This window comes from Scyliorhinus canicula, chromosome 7 (genome assembly GCF_902713615.1).
Source record: "Scyliorhinus canicula chromosome 7, sScyCan1.1, whole genome shotgun sequence".
Taxonomy (NCBI): Eukaryota; Metazoa; Chordata; class Chondrichthyes; order Carcharhiniformes; family Scyliorhinidae; genus Scyliorhinus; species Scyliorhinus canicula.
In genome coordinates, this window is record NC_052152.1 from 20,803,053 (window position 1) to 20,821,943 (window position 18,891).

At 44.7% G+C, this 18,891-nt stretch overlaps 1 protein-coding gene across 7 annotated transcripts in view; it reads left to right on the plus strand.

Annotated features, from left to right (window-relative positions):
- Window positions 1–4,696: 4,696 nt before the first annotated feature.
- ttc3 (tetratricopeptide repeat domain 3) overlaps window positions 4,697–18,891 on the plus strand; it is a 137,000-nt gene continuing 122,805 nt past the window's right edge. For 5 of the 7 annotated variants that reach the window (XR_005461199.1, XM_038801482.1, XM_038801486.1 and 2 more), the window contains exons 1-2: window positions 4,697–4,804; window positions 13,991–14,064. Coding sequence is in view for 6 of the 7 variants with exons in the window: in XM_038801482.1 (XP_038657410.1) it covers window positions 14,002–14,064 (63 nt within the window). In the remaining variant the exon portion in view is untranslated. Of the gene's footprint in view, window positions 4,805–6,657; window positions 6,738–13,990; window positions 14,065–18,891 lie in introns of all 7 variants that reach the window. The other 2 variants (XM_038801483.1, XM_038801484.1) reach the window with 2 other exon arrangements.

Consider the following 18,891-nt stretch of genomic DNA (forward strand, 5'->3'; position numbering starts at 1 on the left):
GTCATCTGGGTCTATGGTGATTTTACCTCTGCCTTTAAACCAGGAAATATTGGAAGCTGGTAAGAAAGGTCCGACAATAATCAAGGGTGATTTTACTATGCATATAGACTGGATTAATCAAATTGGCAAGGATAGCCTTGAGCGGGGTGGGGAGTTCAATAAATGTACTTGAGATTGTTTCATGGAGCAATATGTTGTGGAACCAGCCAGTGAGCAGGTTATTCTGGATTTGACATTGTTCAATGAGAAGGGATTAATTGATGACCTCATAGTTAAGTATCCTCTGGGAAATCATAGAATTTACAGTGCAGAAGGAGGCCATTCGGCCTATCGAGTCTGCACTGGCCCTTGGAAAGAGCACCCCACTTAAGCCACACCGTCACCCTATCCCCGTAACCCAGTAACCCCAACTAATGGCAATTTATCATGACCAATCCATCTAACCTGCACATCTTTGGACTGTGGGAGGAAATCGGAGCACCCGGAGGAAACCCACGCACACACGGGGAGAACGTGCAGACTTCGCACAGTCAGTGACCCAAGCCGTGAATCGAATCTGGGACCCTGGAGCTGTGAACCAACTGTGCTAACCACTGTGCTACCGTGCTGCTGAAGGTGATCATTGCATGATAGAATTCAAAATTCAGTTTGAGGATGGGGAACTGGAGTCCCACACTAGGATTCTGGGAGTAGTTGTTCGAGTATGAGAGCAGATTTGGCCCTAGTGGACTGGGCAAGAAGACTAAAGGGTTGATGAGCAGTAGCGGTTTTTAAGGAGATATTCAATTCCTCCCAATTAAAATATATTCGGGAGAGGAAGAAAGATTGTAAGAAGGTGGGAAAACATCCATGGCTAAGCAAGGAAGTTAAAGATAACATTAAGACAAAAACGAAGTCATATCATATTGCAAAGTCCTGCGACAGGCTGGAAAACGTCTAAAAATCAACAAAGCATTACAAAAATGGTAATAAAAAGAGCAAAGGAAATGATGACGGAAAACTGGTGCAAAGTATAACAAAGGATAGCAAAAGCTTCTTATAAGTATATAAAAGGAAAGAGAGCAGCCAAAGTGAAGGTTGGTCCCTTGGAGGATGAAACCGACGAGTTAATAGCGGGGAACACAAAAATGGTGGAGATGCTATATCAATATTTATCTCAGGTTTCACAGTGGAGGACACTAGTATCATCCCAATATTAACAGGTAATGCAGAAGTAATAAAAAAGGGAGGAACTTAGAACAATCATATCTGTTTGTGGGGAGTTTGCACATTCTTCCCATGTCTGTGTGGGTTTCCTCCAAGTGCTTCAGTTTCCTCCCACATGCTATGCTAAATTGCCCCTCGGTGGGGTTATGGGGATAGATTATGGGATTGGGCCCAGGTGGGGTGCTCTTTCAGAGGGTCGGTGCAGGCTCGATGGGCCAAATGGCCTCCTTCTGCACTGTAGGAATTCTACGATAACAGGGAAAATGTGCAAAATAAACTATTGGATTTGAAGGCAGTCAAGTCCCCAGGGCCTGATGGCCTACATCCTGGGGTCTTAAATAAAGTGGCAGCAGAGACAGTGGATCCATTGGTTATAATATTCCAAAATTCCCTGGATGCAGGGTAGGTTCCAGTGGATTGGAAAATTGCTAATGTAACACCCTTAATCAAAAGGGGAGGGAGGCAGAAAGTAGGAAACTATAGACCAGTTAGTTTAACATCTGTTGTTGGGAAATTGTTAGAATCCATTAATAAGGAAGTAATAGCGGGAGATTTGGAAAGTCAAAATATAATCCATCAGAGACAGCATAGTTTTATGAAGGGTAAATTGTGTTTGACTAATTTGCTAGTTCTTCGAAGATGTAGTAAACCAAGTGGATAATGGGGATCCTGTAGATGTAGTATATCTGGACTTCCAGAAGGCGTTTGATAACATACCGCACAAAAGGTACACACGGTAAACTCACATGGGATTAGGGGTAATTTATTAGCTTGGTCGGAGACTGACTAACCGACAGAAGGCAGACAGTTGGGATAAATGGGTATTTTTCTGGTTTGCAATGTGTAACTAGTGGGGTGCCACATGGTCCGTTCCTTGGGCCTCAACTATTTACAATATATAATAATAATTTGGATGCAGGGATTGAAGGTACCATGGCCAAATATGCAGATGACACCAAAATAGGTGGGATATAATGTTGCAATGAGGAAATAAGAAATTTACAAATGGATATCGACGTGAGTGGACCAAAATTTGGCAGATGGAGTTTAACGTGGGTAAGTGTGAGATTATCCATTTTGTTCAGAAAAATGTAAAGAAACATAGAAAATAGGAGCAGGAGGAGGCCATTTGGTCCTTTATGCCTGCTCCGCCATTAATTATGATAATGGCTGATCATCCAACTCAATAACCTGATCCTGCTTTCTCCCCACATCCTTTGATCCCCTTTGCCCCAAGTGCTATATCTGCTTGTTAAAAATGTAGTGTTTTGACCTCAACTGCCTTCTGTTGTAGCGAATTCCACAGGCCGACTACACTCTGGGTGAAGAAATTTCTCGTCATCCCAGTCCTAAATGGTTTATCCTGTATTCTCAGACTGTGACCACTGGTTCTGGACACCCCCCACCATTGGGGACATCCTTCTCGCATGTACTTTTCTAGTCATGTTAGAATTTTATAGGTTTCTAAGAGAATCCCCCCTCATTCTTCTGAACTCCAGCAAATACAACTCATTATCTAAATGTAGAGAAACGTCAGAGTGCTTCAGTACAGAGGGATCTGGGTGTCCTTGTGCATGAATCTCAGGAAACTAGCATCCAGGCACAGCAGGTAATAAAGAAGTTAAATTGAATTTTGGCTTATATAACTAAAGGAATAGAGTGAAAAGTAGGAAGTGTTAGAGCAACTGTACAAGGCATTGGTAAGACCGTACCTGGAGTACTGTGTATGGTTTTCATCCTCTGATTTGAGATTATGTAGCTGTGTTAGAGGCAGTTGAGAGGAAGTTCACTCGATTAATTCCAGAGGTGAGCGGTTTATCATATGAAGCGAGATTGAGCGGTTTAGGCCTGTATTCTCTCGAGTTTAGAACAATGAGAAGAGTTCTAATTGATGTATATAAGATGATTTAAGGTATTGACAAAGTAAACGTAGAGCGGATGCTTCCTCTTCAGGGGCAATCTAGAATGTGAGGTCATAGTTTTATCATAAGAGGCAGCAGATTTAAAACAGAGATGAGGGGAAGTTACTTTTTTCAAAGGGTGATGAATCTGGAATTCACTACCCCAGGGTACGGTGGATGTCAGGACATTGAGTACATTTGAGGAGATAAATAGATCTTTAATTAGTAATGGATTGAAGGGTTATGGAGAATGGGCTGGCAAGTGGAGTTGAGGCCGAGATAAGATCAGCCATGAATGGCGTAGCGGGGTCGAGGGGCTGAATTGACGAGTTCTTATGTTCTTAGAACATAGAACATAGAACAGTACAGCACAGAACAGGCCCTTCGGCCCTCAATGTTGTGCCGAGCAATGATCACCCTAGCCAAACCCACGTATCCACCCTATACCCATAACCCGACAACCCCCCCCCCCTTAACCTTACTTTTTAGGACACTAAGGGCAATTTAGCACGGCCAATCCACCTAACCCGCACATCTTTGGTCTGTGGGAGGAAACCGGAGCACCCGGAGGAAACCCACGCATACACGGGGAGGACGTGCAGACTCCGCACAGACAGTGACCCAGCCGGGAATCGAACCTGGGACCCTGGAGCTGTGAAGCATTTATGCTAACCACAATGCTACCGTGCTGCCCTGGATTCTTATCTTCATCGGGTTGTCAGTGTGTGGAGAAGTTGTCTTCCCCAGAAAGCAGTGGAACTCGGGCCATTGATGTTTTTCTCAAGACAAAGTTAGATAGATTTCTGACAGGCAAGGAAGTCAAGGATTACGGCATGCAGACAACAAAATGAAGTTGAGTCCACAACCAGATCAGTCATGATCTTGTTAAAGTCCAACAGGTTTGTTTCAAATCACTAGCTTTCGGAGCGCAGCTCCTTCCTCGGGTGAATGCTGTTGGACTTTTACCTGGTGTTGTAAGACTTTTTACTGTGCCCACCCCAGTCCAACGCCTGCATCTCCACATCATGATCTTGTTGAATGGTGGAGTAGGTGTGCTTTGTCACCTTTGTCATAGAATTTACAGTGTAGAAGGAGCCCATTCAGCCCATCGAGTCTGCACTGGCCCTTGGAAAGAGCACCCCACCCAAGCCCACACCCCCACCCTATCCCGCAACACAATCTTTTTTTGGACACTAAGGGCAATTTAGCATGGCCAATCCACCTAACCTGCACATCTTTTGACTGTGGGAGGAAACCCCCCCCCCCCCCGACACAGGGAGAACATGCAAACTCTGCCCAGACAGTGACGCAAGCTTGGAATTGAACCTGGAACCCTGGAGCTTCCCTTTCCAAAGGTGCTGCCCCATGAGCATCTCCAGCACCCCTCTGGCTTGATGTCGGATTTGCAGCACCTGCGGCGCTTTGCTTTCCCCGGGGTTCTGCCTGCTCGCCGCGGGGGCGGATGACGTCACAATGGAAAGGGGCGGCGGCGGCGGGAACAACATGCGTGACGTCACAATGGAAAGGGGCGGCGGCGGCGGGAACAACATGCGTGACGTCACAAGGGTCGGGGCGCGGGGGGTTGTGGGGCCGGAAGTGACGATTGTGGAGTGTTGGCTGTCCGTGCGGCTTGGTCTGGTTGGCAGCTGCGAGCTGAAGGGACGTCCCGGTAGGAGCGAGCGAGGGAGGGAGGCGAGGTGAGCGGCCGGAATCGCTGTCAGGGTCGGGGGAAATAAGGGGGCTTGCGTATGCCGGAGCTGCTGAGGCCTTGGGGCCAGCCTGACGGAGGGGGTCGCCTCTCTCCCCCTCGCTCTGTGCCCTGTTATTCCCCTGCCTGATCTGCGATGCCTTGGGCATTCGGCCCATCCTGTCTTTGCTGCCCCTTCGAAAGAGGTTCTGTGTTCCTATTCTGGGCAGAGTTCCCTCCTTGAATAATTCTGCAGCCTGTCCTCTTAAACGTTGTCAGTTTTGAGGGGAGCTCATGGAGAGGGTTGGGGGTGGATTCCATTTTGCAGTGTTTTGGGAGCAGTGGCTGTCGAGGGGAGAGGTGGAAAACCTATGTATAGACTCCACAAACACCCTTTTGTGTGGTAAATGGGTCATGCACCTTTGGTGGTTATGGATGAGGGATGAATGTTGAAAAGGACTCCGAGGCAAACTCCCCAGTTCTTCTCTGGATAAAAGCAAATTACTGCGGATGATGGAATCTGAAACGAAAGGGAAAATGCTGGAAAATCTAAGCAAGTCTGGCAGCATCTGGCAGCTCTTTGACAAAGAGTCATTGGACTCGAAACATTAGCTCTTTTCTCTCCCTACAGATGCTGCCAGACTTGCTGTGATTTTCCAGCATTTTCCCTTCCCCAGTTCTTCCGTTAGCACCTTGGGATCTTTCAGCCCTGCCTGAAAAGGCAGCTTGTTTTGGTTGAACATCTCATCTGCAAGATGATGCCTGTGAGGGCGTAGCACCCCCCCCCCCCCCCCACTACGGAACTAAATTGTTGACATTGATTATGTGCTCATGTCTCTGCAGAAGAGCTTGAGCCCACAGTCTTGTAATTTACAGACATGGGTGGGTATGACCAAAGGGATGGGGAAAATCAGCCAAGACTCTTGTAATTGCTAACTTGCGCAGTTTGAATTCACCGCCAAAATTCTTGTTGAAACTGAGGGCAACGTTGCTTTAAAAAGAAATTCAATTTCTGTCCAAAAATAGAGGAATAAAAACAATACGAAAGTAATCTCCGCATTGGATTAGATTAGGTGGTTTGAGCATGGTTGAGAGAGTGATCAAAGCTACCATAAAGTTGATGGACAGATTTCTGTTCTGTGGTACTCTATAATTTGATGTCCCTGGAATTTCTTCCCCAGACCTCCCTCCAATTCTACCTCTATTTCTACTTTTCTTAAAAACCTAACATTTCAATTAACATTTAGTAACCTGTCCTGATAGCCTCTTAAATGGGTTGGTGTCAGATTTGACTGAACCACCCCCCCCCCCTTGTAAAACCCCTTGGGGCGTTTTACTGTGTTACAGTTTCTGTGCAAATTCTAATTGTGCCACTAATTGCACCATATATCTACACCATATCTACACCATATATCTCCTGTTTGACTTTTGTTTAACATTTAAAAAAATACTTGTATAAATTGCACTTTGGTCTTTTGGGATAATGATTGCGAAATGTTTTCTGGTGAGGGGGTATCGTCAGAAAAGACATGAAGGAACTGGTTTCTGGTTATATTAGTTTTCATAAATTGGTTAAGTTTAATAAAAAACAAAATACTGTAGATGCTCGAACTAAAAGAGAAACAGAATGCTGGAAAAGCTCATTTGGTTTGGCAGCTTCTGCAGGGGAAAATGTTAACTTTGTTTTCTCTCCCTTCAGATGCTGCTAGACATGCTGACGTTTTCCAGCATTCTCTGATTTGGTTACAATTAATGTTTAGTTTTGGTTCCTTGTGTCACGAGTGATAAATATGCTGCCAGGTATGACTCAGCTAAATGGTCATGTGTTTAATCCTATTTATATTTATTCATTCATGGGGTCAGGGTGTACCTGCTCATCCCGAAAAGCCCTTGAAAAGGTGCTGAGCCGCTTACCTGAACTGCTGCAGTTCATCAGCTGTTAGGTAAGAACTTCCAGGATTTTGACCCAGCAACGATGAAGAAACAGGCAGGATAGTGTTTGATAGCTCAGTGGGCTAGACACCTGGTTTGTGATGCAGAACAAGGCCAGCAGCGCGTATTCAATTCCCGTACCAGCTTACCCGAACAGGTGCCAGACTAGGGGCTTTTCCCAGTATCTTCATACTTGTGACAATAAAAGGTCGGGGAGGGGAGTTTAGGAGGTGGTGTTCTCTTGTTTCTGTTGCCCTTCTCGGGGTAGCGATTACATTTTTGGGAGGTGCTGTAAAGGAAACCTTGTTGAGTTACTGCTGTGCATGTTCTACATGGTGTGCACTGCTTACATGGTGCATCGGTGGTGGAGGGAATAAATGGTTAAAATGGTGGATGGGATTCTAGTCAAGAGGACCGCTTTTTCCTGGATGTTGTCGCGCTCCTTGAGTGTTGTTGGAGCTCCACTCATCCAGACAAGTGGAGAGTATTCCATTACTCCTGACTTGTGCCTTAGAAGTGGTGGAATATTCTGTACAATCAGATGATGAGTTAATTATTACAGAATATCCACTCTCTGACCTGCACTAGCTACATTATTTATGTGACCAGTCCACTTATTTTACTGGCCAATAATAATGACCCAGTGAGTTAACAGTGGGGTATTTGATCACAGTAATGCCATTGAATGTCAAGCAGAAGTGATTAGGTGTCCCCTTTTTTGAGACGATCATTGCGTGACACTTGTGTGGCACAAATGTTACTTGCTGCTTATGAATCCAAACCAGTTATTACTGTATGTGGACATGAAGTATTATAAAGATTGTGAATGGAATGGAGCATTGTGCAATCATACAGTAAATGTCCCCACTTCTGACTATGATTGAAGGACCCCTCCCCCATCCTCCCTCCCCAACAGCCCCCCATTTCCATTGACTTCACTTTCACTCATCCCTTTGTGTCACACTTGGTGAAATGCTGCCTTGATGTCAAGGGCAGCCACTCTCGCCTCGCTTCTGTTATTCAGCTCTTTTGACCATATTTGGACCAAGGCAGTGATGGCGTCTGCAGCTGAGTTGTCCTGTTGGAACTCGTATTGAAAATTTTCTGGACAGGATATATCAGGGCAATTTTCCACTTTGATGGATGTCAGTGTACTGTACCGAAACAGGTTGGCTAGGGTCACAGCTAATTGTAAGGCACAAGTCTTCAGTACTACAGCATAGATGTTCTCACAGCCCATTACCTCTTATGTATGTACTGCCCTGTGCCACTTCTCAATATCAAGAAGAGTGAAACAAATTGGCTGCAGACATTCGGAGGAGGTTGCGATGAATCATCCACTCAGCACTTCTGGTTGAAGATCGCTTGAACATTTCAGCCTTGTCTTTTTGCACTCACACTGGGGTCCTGAATCGAATTCAATAGAGTTGAGAGTGTTTCTACTCGTCTAAGATCGACACTCTAGACACAAAATAGGGAAAATCGGCCAGGCTTCTGTATTCTAATTATTATCCAGAAGTATATTGAAAATGTCAGACCAGGGTAGTATGTGCGTGATGGCCCTCCCCATGTTCCATTCAACTGACTCGACTCCTGACTCCGCTCTGCTCAGGTTGAGGAGATTATATATTGCATGAAGTCACAAATGCAGTCACTCCTGTTCTGGGTTGTATGAATGTTGTGTGACTTGGTAGCGTAGAATTTTCAGTCGTCAGAAATTTTTCCTAAATTTGGTAGTTCAGATGACTCATGAGTGGCAATCATGCTTCGTTCGTGACAATTGCTTGCGTGTTATTTTAGAGATTTCTCAACCATACCATTTTATTAGTTCGTTGACGATCCTTTATAGTCACGACAAAAGAAAAATAGGCTGAAACTATAGTTTTTTAAAACATTTGTCTGGACTATTTATATCAATCATTGTTTACTGCCGAGAAGGTTGGATATTCTTCTCTCATGGGATGGGATGAGTGTTGCTGACAAGGCAAACATTTGTTGCTCACACTAATTTTCATGTTGTACAAGACTTCACCACTTTTTTGTGTGTGTGAAGAAGCAATCCAGGTGAAGTTGAATTCAGTTAATTAAGTTGGAAATATTGTATTTCTTGTTGCTCCTAAGCTTTATATATACTGTTCTGAATGATCTTTCCTTCCATTTAGTCTGTGTTAAATAAGTTGCACTTGCTTACTTGAAGCTTTCCCTTAACATTGTTGGATATTTTGTCTCCTTTACTGATTCCTTCCCTTTATAATTGGTACATGCTTTTAAGATTTGTCTCTAACTGCAGTTCATCTCACCATTTGTCTACTGCATAGGAATCTAGGAACAGGGGTAGGCCATTCAGCCCGTCGAGACTGTTCTGCCTTTCAGTTAGACCATGGCTGATTATCTACGTCATTGTCACTTTTCTATACTATCCCCATATCCCTTGATGTCATGAGCATCCAGAAATCTATCAATTCCTGTCTTGAACATGCTCAATGATTGAGTTTGCACGGCCCTCTGGGTGGAGAATTCCAAAGATTGCTCACCCTCCCTTCAACTTTGATGCTCTATATCCTTGTTAGGAATATTTGGCATTTTTGAAGTACAGGTGTGGAACCAGCCAGGCAAATGTATTATCATTGAATTATGATGCATTCTAGGAAATGCATCTGTAATCAGGTGCGGAGTTAGTATGGCCATTGTATTTTTCATGGCTTGTTGAAAATTTTGTACTGGCTGCAAAAATAGTGTTATTGATACCTTGTGACTGAAGCAGATGAAAAGATATTGACAATAAAAACAGAAACTTATCTGTATATTAGACAGTTGTACGTCACCTGCCTGCCTTGGCATTGGAGACAGAAACTAAAGATGGAAGTCATTTCCCGTTTTCACTTTGAGTAATTGAGAAACATGTAACAATGAAGTCAATAATGTGGCAACAAAAGTTGTGTAATTTGAGGATGGAGTTAGAATAAAATGATTTCAACATACCTTCATTGAATCAAAGTTCCTGCTAAAATGCCAAGAAATCTAGACATGCCAAAAAAATCCGAAGTACATATCACAATTGCTGGAATGTTCCTTTTCCAAGGTCAAGCTGTGAACAGTGATATACAGTTGGGAAGGAGAACTCCTTAACATTAACTCTGAAACCCATGAAGTCCTATGGCATCAGATTAAAGATTGTCAAGGAAACCTCTTGCTGATTATCACCTGACAAATCAGTGTTTCTCCATGTTGAATGCTATTTAGAAGAAGCATCGAGGGTTGCAAGGGCACAGAATGTACTCTGGGTGCAGCACTGCATTGTTTATCTTCAGGGCTGGCCCATGAACATCACTTCAGAAAGATGTATCTGCCAAACCGGGCATGTGGTAGGCAATGAGAAAACAAACACGAGGGGAAAACCTACTGACCTCATTACTGATCTACCTGTTGGAAGGTGCATCTGTACATGACAGTTTTGTAGGAGTGAGTACTGTACTGCACAGTCCTTGTGGAGACAAAGTCCTAAATTGAAACTGTGAACATGCTCCATTATATAGCTTGCCACTACCATTGCCAAATGGGATATTTGTTCAGAACAAATTTTCCAGCTCAGAACTGGGCACCCATGAAACGTGGGACATCAACTGTAGAATTTTACTCCATTGCAAACTGGAAACTCATGATCTGGCTTACCCCTCATTGCCATCACCATCAAGCCAGGGGACCCCATGATTCAATAAGGAATCCGGAAGACCATACCAGGAGTAGCACCAGACATACCTAAAAATTGGGTTCTAACCTGGCAAGCTACAATATTGAACTACATGCATGCTAAACAGCACAACCAATCTGCTATAGATTGGCTTTAAGATCACTTAGCATAATGGATCAGATCCAAACTCGAAGACAATTAGACAGCTAAAAGGAGAAGACTCGACAAACTTTGCCAGAGCCCAGTATGCGAATGAAAAAGAAAAGGTGAAGCTTTCACAAATATCTTCAGCTCAGAATGCAAAGTGAATGATCCATCTCTGCCTCCTCATCAAACCTCCCCGTCAGAGAAGCAATCTTCAGTAAATTTAGATCACTGTACCGGGCATCAGGAAATGGCTGAGTACATTGGACACGGCAAAGGGTCTGGCCTCTGAATGTGCTAGTTGTATAGCCATATTATTGCAGTATAGCTACAATACTGATGTATGCCCCCAACATAGTGGAAAACTGCCCAGGTGTGTCCTGGCCACAGAAAAGCAGAGCAGATCCAATCCAGCCAATTGCTGCCCCTTCAGTGTACACTCCATCAGCAAGGTGTTTTGAGGTGTCAGCCAGAGGGTGGAGAATCTGTGGAACTCTTTGCCACAGAAGACTGTGGAGGCCAAATCACTGAGTGTCTTTAAGACAGAGAAAGATAGGTTCTTGATTAAGGATCAGGGGTTATGGGGAGAAGGCAGGAGAATGGGGATGAGAAAATATCAGCCATGATTGAATGGCGGAGCAGACTCGATGGCCGAGTGGCATAATTCTGCTCCTATGTCTTATGGTCATTGGCAGTACTGTAAAGTAAAATGCATTCACCAAACATATTCAAGGAGCATATGAGGGATTTAGCAACAATTGTTTATTCCTGTAGGCACAAAAACAAAACTGGAAAGGTGGCTATACCATAGCTTCCAAGGAAAATTAGCAATAGTATTTGATCCAGGGACGAAATACAAATTGGCCAAGAAAAACAACACATCTGAGAATTGGGAGCAGTTTAGAATTCAGCAAAGGAGGATAGATAGATAGAGAAATACAGCACAGAACAGGCCCTTCGGCCCACGATGTTGCGCCGAACCTTTGTCCTAGGTTAATCATAGAATTTTGGACAATTTGTCATGGCCAATCCACCCAACCTGCACATCTTTGGACTGTGGGAGGAAACCGGAGTACCCGGAGGAAACCCACGCAGTCACGGGGAGGATGTGCAGACTCCACACAGACAGTGACCCAAGTCGAAATCGAACTTGGGACCCTGGAGCTGTGAAGCAATTGTGCTATCCACAATGCTACCGTGCTGCCCTTAAGAAGTTAACCTACACTCCCTTATTCTACCCTAATCCAAGTACCTATCCAATAGCCGCTTGAAGGTCCATAAATTTTCCGACTCAACTACTACCACAGGCAGTGCATTCCATGCCCCCACTACTCTCTGGGTAAAGAACCTACCTCTGACATCCCCTCTATATCTTCCACCATTTATCTTAAATTTATGTCCCCTTGTAATGGTGTGTTCCACCCGGGGAAAAAGTCTCTGACTGTCTACTCTATCTATTCCCCTGATCATCTTATAAACCTCTATCAAGTCGCCCCTCACCCTTCTCCGTTCTAATGAGAAAAGGCCTAGCACCCTCAATCTTTCCTCGTATGACCTACTCTCCATTCCAGGCAACATCCTGGTAAATCTCCTTTGCGCCTTTTCCAAAGCTTCCACATCCTTCCTAAAATGAGGTGACCAGAACTGCACACAGTACTCCAAATGTGGCCTGACCAAGGTTTTGTACAGCTGCATCATCACCTCACGGCTCTTAAATTCAATCCCTCTGCTAATGAACGCTAGCACACCATAGGCCTTCTTCACAGCTCTATCCACTTGAGTGGCAACTTTCAAAGATCTATGAACATAGACCCCAAGATCTGCTCCTCCACATTGCCAAGAACCCTACCATTAACCCTGTATTCCGCATTCAGATTTGTCCTTCCAAAATGGACAACCTCACACTTGTCAGGGTTAAACTCCATCTGCCACTTCTCAGCCCAGCTCTGCATTCTATCTATGTCTCTTTGAAGCCGACAACAGCCCTCCTCACTATCCACAACTCCACCAATCTTCGTATCATCTGCAAATTTACTGACCCACCCTTCAACTCCCTCATCCAAGTCGTTAATGAAAATCACAAACAGCAGAGGACCCAGAACTGATCCCTGCGGTACGCCACTGCTAACTGGGCTCCAGGCTGAATATTTGCCATCCACCACAACTCTCTGTCTTCTATCGGTTAGCCAGTTTGTTATCCAACTGGCCAAATTTCCCACTATCCCATGCCTCCTTACTTTCTGCATAAGCCTACCATGGGGAACCTTATCAAATGCCTTACTAAAATCCATGTACACTACATCCACTGCTTTACCTTCATCCACATGCTTGGTCACCTCCTCAAAGAATTCAATAAGACTTGTAAGGCAAGACCTACCCCTCACAAATCCGTGCTGACTATCCCTAATCAAGCAATGCCTTTCCAGATGCTCAGAAATCCTATCCCTCAGTACCCTTTCCATTACTTTGCCTACCACCGAAGTAAGACTAACTGGCCTGTAATTCCCAGGGTTATCCCTATTCCCTTTTTTGAACAGGGGCACGACATTCGCCACTCTCCAATCCTCTGGTACCACCCCTGTTGACAGCGAGGACGAAAAGATCATTGCCAACGGCTCTGCAATTTCATTTCTTGCTTCCCATAGAATCCTTGGATATATCCCGTCAGGCCCGGGGGACTTGTCTATCCTCAAGTTTTTCAAAACGCGCAACACATCTTCCTTCCTGACAAGTATCTCCTCAAGCTTATCAGTCTGCTTCACGCTGTCCTCTCCAACAATATGGCCCCTCTCATTTGTAAATACTGAAGAAAAATACTTGTTCAAGACCTCTCCTATCTCTTCAGACTCGATACACAATCTCCCGCTACTGTCCTTAATCGGACCTACTCTCACTCTAGTCATTCTCATATTTCTCACGTATGTGTAAAAGGCCTTGGGGTTTTCCTTGATCCTACCCGCCAAAGATTTTTCATGCCCTCTCTTAGCTCTCCTAATCCCTTTCTTCAGTTCCCTCCTGGCTATCTTGTATCCCTCCAGCGCACTGTCTGAACCTTGTTTCTTCAGCCTTACATAAGTCTCCTTCTTCCTCTTAACAAGACATTCAACCTCTCTTGTCAACCATGGTTCCCTCACTCGACCATCTCTTCCCTGCCTGACAGGGACATACATATCAAAGACACGCAGTACCTGATCCTTGAACAAGTTCCACATTTCACAGGATCAAGGGATTAATTAAGCAGGGGAAAATAGAGTACGAGAGTAAGCTTGCAGGGAACATAAAAACAGTTTCTATAGTTGCGTGAAGAGAAAAAGATTGGTGCAGACAAATGTAGGTCCCTCACTTCATGCTGACCATCAAATTTGTACGGCAACTTTACTGAGGCTTCTGAATTACCTCCTGAAAGTAATATGATGAATGTTGTTTCAGGTGCCACGGCCATGGATGATTCTAGTTCAGACTCCGAGGACAGTAAACTGGTTTATCATCAAAATAGCTTTCTGGTAAGTTCTTATAAAGAGGGGAGGAACTTCTCCTCAGTTTTTCAAAAGGGTGGTTTAGTACTGTTTCTAAACACAAAATGGCAGGTTTGGATTGAGAGAAAGCTCAGCTGTATTGTTGCAGCTTGTTATAAATTCCTGTTACATTTTTAAAAGTTTGTGAAAATCAGGTGATTTAAATTCATATTTGCCTTTAGTGAAGGTGAGGGGAAAACAAATTATTTTGCCAATGCTACTTTACTCTGCAGACGTCTTTTTTGTTGTTCTGATGAACGGTGTTGATTGAAATGCCATAAACTGTCTGTTCTCTATTAACCTGTGTACACCTAGCATCTCATGCTATTGACTTTTTAATTCCCATTCCTCCAACCAATGCTTTGTATGTTAGTTTCCCACCCTCTTTACATAGATTACATAGATTAGATACAGATTCCCTGACAATTTGATTTAATTTATTATTGCCACATGTATTAGTATGCAGTGAAAAGTATTGTTTCTTGCATGCTGTACAAACAATGCATACTGTACGTAGGGAAGGAAGGAGAGACTGCAGAATATAGTGTTTCAGTTATAGCAAAGTGTAGAGAAAAGATCAACTTAATACGAGGCAGGTCCATTCAAAAGTCTGATGGCAGTAGGGAAGAAGCTGTTCTTGAATCAGTTGGTACGTGACTTCAAACTTCGGCATCTTTTTCCTGATTGAAGAAGGTAGAAGAGAGTATGTCCAGGGTGCGTGGGTCCTTAATTATGCTGGCTGTCTTTCTGAGGCAACGTGAATTATATCTGAGACGTTCAAGTCAGACCTATACAAGAAATCCACATACGACCTCCGCAAAGCCATCCGAGATGCCAAGAGAGAATATCAAACCAAGCTAAAGTCACCGACAGACACTCTGTGATTGTGGCAAGGACTAAACAACATAACGGGCGACAAAGCGAATCCGAGCAGTATCTCCGGCAGCAGCGCACCCCTCCCTGATGAACTCAATGCATTCTGTGCTCAGTTCGAGCAGGTAACCAACAATCCGCTGTCGAGTGGTCCAGTAGCCCATAACTCACCCATACCCACCATCACAGCTTCTGAAGTCAGATCGGCCTTCCTGAAAGAGAGCCCTCGGAAGGCGATGGGCCCGGACGGGATCCCTGGTCGTGCACTCGGAGCCTGCGCGGACCAGCTGGCAGAGGTGTTCGTGGACATCTTTAACCTGTCCCTACTCCACTCCGAGGTCTCCACCTGTTTGAAGAAGACCACCATCATACCGGTGCCAAAGAAGAACCAGGCAACGTGCCTCAATGACAACCATCCGGCGGCCCTGACTTCAGTCGTAATGAAGTGCTTAGAGTGGTTGATCGTGAAGCGCATCACCGCCATACCCCCAGAATGCATTGATCCACTGCAATTCACATACCGTCGCAACCGGTCAGCAGCAGACGCCATTTCCCTGACCCTACACTCATCCCGAGAGCATCTCGACAACAAGGACTCCTACATCAGACTCCTATTTATTGACTACAGTTCCGCCTTCAACACTATAATCCCAGCCAAGCTGATAACAAAGCTCCAAAACCTAGGATTTGGCTCCCCACTCTGCAACTGGATCCTCAATTTTCTGACCAACAGACCACAATCAGTAAGAATGAACACCAACACCTCCTCCACAATAGTCCTGAATACCGGGCCCCGCAAGGCTGCATACTTATCCCCCTACTCTACTCCCTGTACACACACGACTGCATGGCAAAATTTGGTTCCAACTCATCTACAAGTTTGCTGACGATACGACCATAGTGGGCCGGATCTCGAATAACGCTGAGTCAGAATACAAGAGGGAGATTGAGAACCTAGTGGAGTGGTGCAGCGACAACAATCTCTCTCTCAATGCCAGCAAAACTAAAGAGCTGGTCATTGACTTCAGGAAGCAAAGTACTGTACACACCCCTGTCAGCATCAACGGGGTTGAAGTGGAGATGGTTAGCAGTTTCAAATTCCATGGGGTGCACATCTCCAAAAATCTGCCCTGGTCCACCCACGTCAGCTGACATGCCAAATTTCCTTAGTCTTCTGAGAAAGTAGAGTCGTTGGTGGGCTTTCCTAACTATAGTGTCGGCATGGGGGGACCAGGACAGGCTGTTGGTGATCTGTACACCTAAAAACATGAAGCTTTCGACCCTTTATTCTTTGTTCCCATTGATGTAGACAGGGGCATGTTCTCCACTACATGTCCTGAAGTTGATGACAAGCTCCTTCGTTTTGTTGACATTGAGGGAGAGATTATTGTCGTCGTACCAGTTCACCAGATTCTCTGTCTCATTCCTATACTCTGTCTCGTCATTGTTTGTAATCCGACCCACTATGGTGGTGTCATCAGCAAATTTGAAAATCGAGTTGGAGGGGAATTTGGCCACAGAGTCATAGGTGTAAGGAGTATAGTAGGGGGCTGAGGACACAGCCTTGTGGGGCACCGTTGTTGAGGATGATCGTGGAGGAGATGTTGTTGCCTATCCTTACTGATTGTGTTCTGTGGGTTAGAAAGTTCAGGATCCAGTCGCAGAGGGCGGAGCCAAGGCCATGGAGTTTGGAGATGAGTTCCGTAGGAATGATGGTGTTGAAGGCTGAGCTGTAGTCGATAAATAGGAGTCTGACATAGGTGTCTTTGTTATCTAGGTGTTCCAGGGTAGAGTGCAGAGCCATGGAGATGGTGTCTGCTGTGGATCTGTTGCAGCGGTAGGCGAACTGTAGTGGATCAAGGCAATCCGGGTGGCTGGAGTTGATTTGTGCCATGATTAACCTTTTGAAGCACTTCATGCTGGTGGATGTCAGAGCCACTGGACAATAGTCATTAAGGCACGCTGCTTGGCTTTTTTTTGGTACAGGGATGAAGGTTGTCTTCTTGAAGCAGATGGGGTCCTCAGATCGTTGTAAAGAGAGGTTGAAGATGTCCGCCAGTTGATCGCGCAAGACCCAAGTACCCCACCCGGGCCAGTGGCTTTCCGTGGGTTGATCTTCGAGTAGGCCACTCTGACGCCTGCAGTGGTGATCTCAGATACAAGTTCATCTGCAGCTTCTGGGGTGGAGGGCTCGCTCTCGCTGACCTCTTGCTCAAAGCAGGCATAGAATGCGTTAAGCTCATCAGGGAGGGGTGCGTTGGTGCCGACGATTTTACATGCCTTCATCTTGTAGCCCGTTACGTCTTGCAGACCTTGCCATAGACGGCAGGGATCCGTGTGGCTAGCCTGGGACTCGAGCTTGGTCCGGTACTATCTTTTGGCATCTTTCATGGATTTTTTTAGATAATATCTGGCTTTCTTGTAGAGGTCACGGCCTCCTGACTTGAACGCCTCAGATCTAGACTTCAGCAAGCAGTGGATATCCCTGTTCATCCACAGTTTCCGGTTGGGAAACACGCGGATTTGCTTCTTTGGCACACAGTCTTCTACATACTTACTCATGAAGTCAGTTACTGTAGTGGCGTACTTGTTCAGGCTGGTCGCAGAGTTTTAGATACTGACCAGTCCACTGACTCTAAGCAGTCCCATAGGAGATCATCCGATTCTTCAGACCACAATGCATGACTTTGACGGATTCTCCCGCTTCAGGTTTTGCTTATAAGCCGGGAGCAGGAACACAGCCTTGTGACAATAGATTGGCGATAACATGTTTTGGACCTTTCAAGGTCCCTCCATACTTAATATAAATCAAAAAGCTTTCTGATGTCGTCATTTTTAATTTTGCTTCATTTTACTTTGGAAACCACTTGCTAATTTCTTCAATTCCCCTCCTGAATATATTGAGAAATGGGGGGGGGAAACCTGTGCTCTATCGGACCACAAATGCTGATGTTGATTATTTATTTTGAATGTTTGAAGCTTGAACCCCCCACTAATAAAATTCACACTTTTTTCTAAAATTATACTTTTTTCCTATTGCCTTAATGTTAACTACAGTATACTGATTAAATATATATCCTGCTTAAATTACAAAGGACTATACATGCACCCATTGTGGTGATTGTTGCGTTATCAGCTTATATTTAGCCTTATTAAAAAATGACTTCCACGTTGCTTTGCACATTTTTATATATGTGCATTTCTGTAAGCCCCCTCAACATTTGTTATTTGCAACTGGGGGTGCTGCCAATCAAGCAAGCACCACATCTGCCACCAGCCGCATGTGCCAACATTCCAATTATAATTGCGTATTTCTACAGCTTCGCATCAGTGAAGGCTACTTTACCGTTTCACATTATACGTGTTACCAAGGTCTCTTGTTAAACCGGTCTTTGAAACAGAAACAAAATCTATTTCCTTCTCAGCCGTGTCTCGGCCATTTTCTCGCCGCTTAAGTCACAAGGTTCTGGGTTCAAGCCCACTCCAGGGTTTGAGCGCACACAAATCAAAGCTGACAGGCCTGTGCAAGGGAGTGCGACGCTGTTGGATGAGGCCATTCAGCCCCTCGAGTCTGCTCCTCCATTCAATAAGATTGTGGCTGATTATAATCTCAACCCCACATTCCTGCCTAACCCCAAATACCTTTCACCCCCCTGGTTAATCAAGAAATTATTTCTTTTTAGAAAGAAGAATTCCAGAGACACTCAGTCCTCTTGAGAGAAAACATTTCTCCTCGTATTTGTCTTGAACGTGCGACCCTTTATTTTTAAACAGTGACCCATGGTTCTAGATTTTCTGACAATATTTTCCACATCCACCATGTCAGTATCCCCCAGGATCTTAAAGGTTTTGTCAAGTCACCTCTTACTCTTCTAAACTAATGGATGCAAACCTACCCCCTCCAACTTTTCCTCATAAGACAATCCGCCCATACCTGGTATT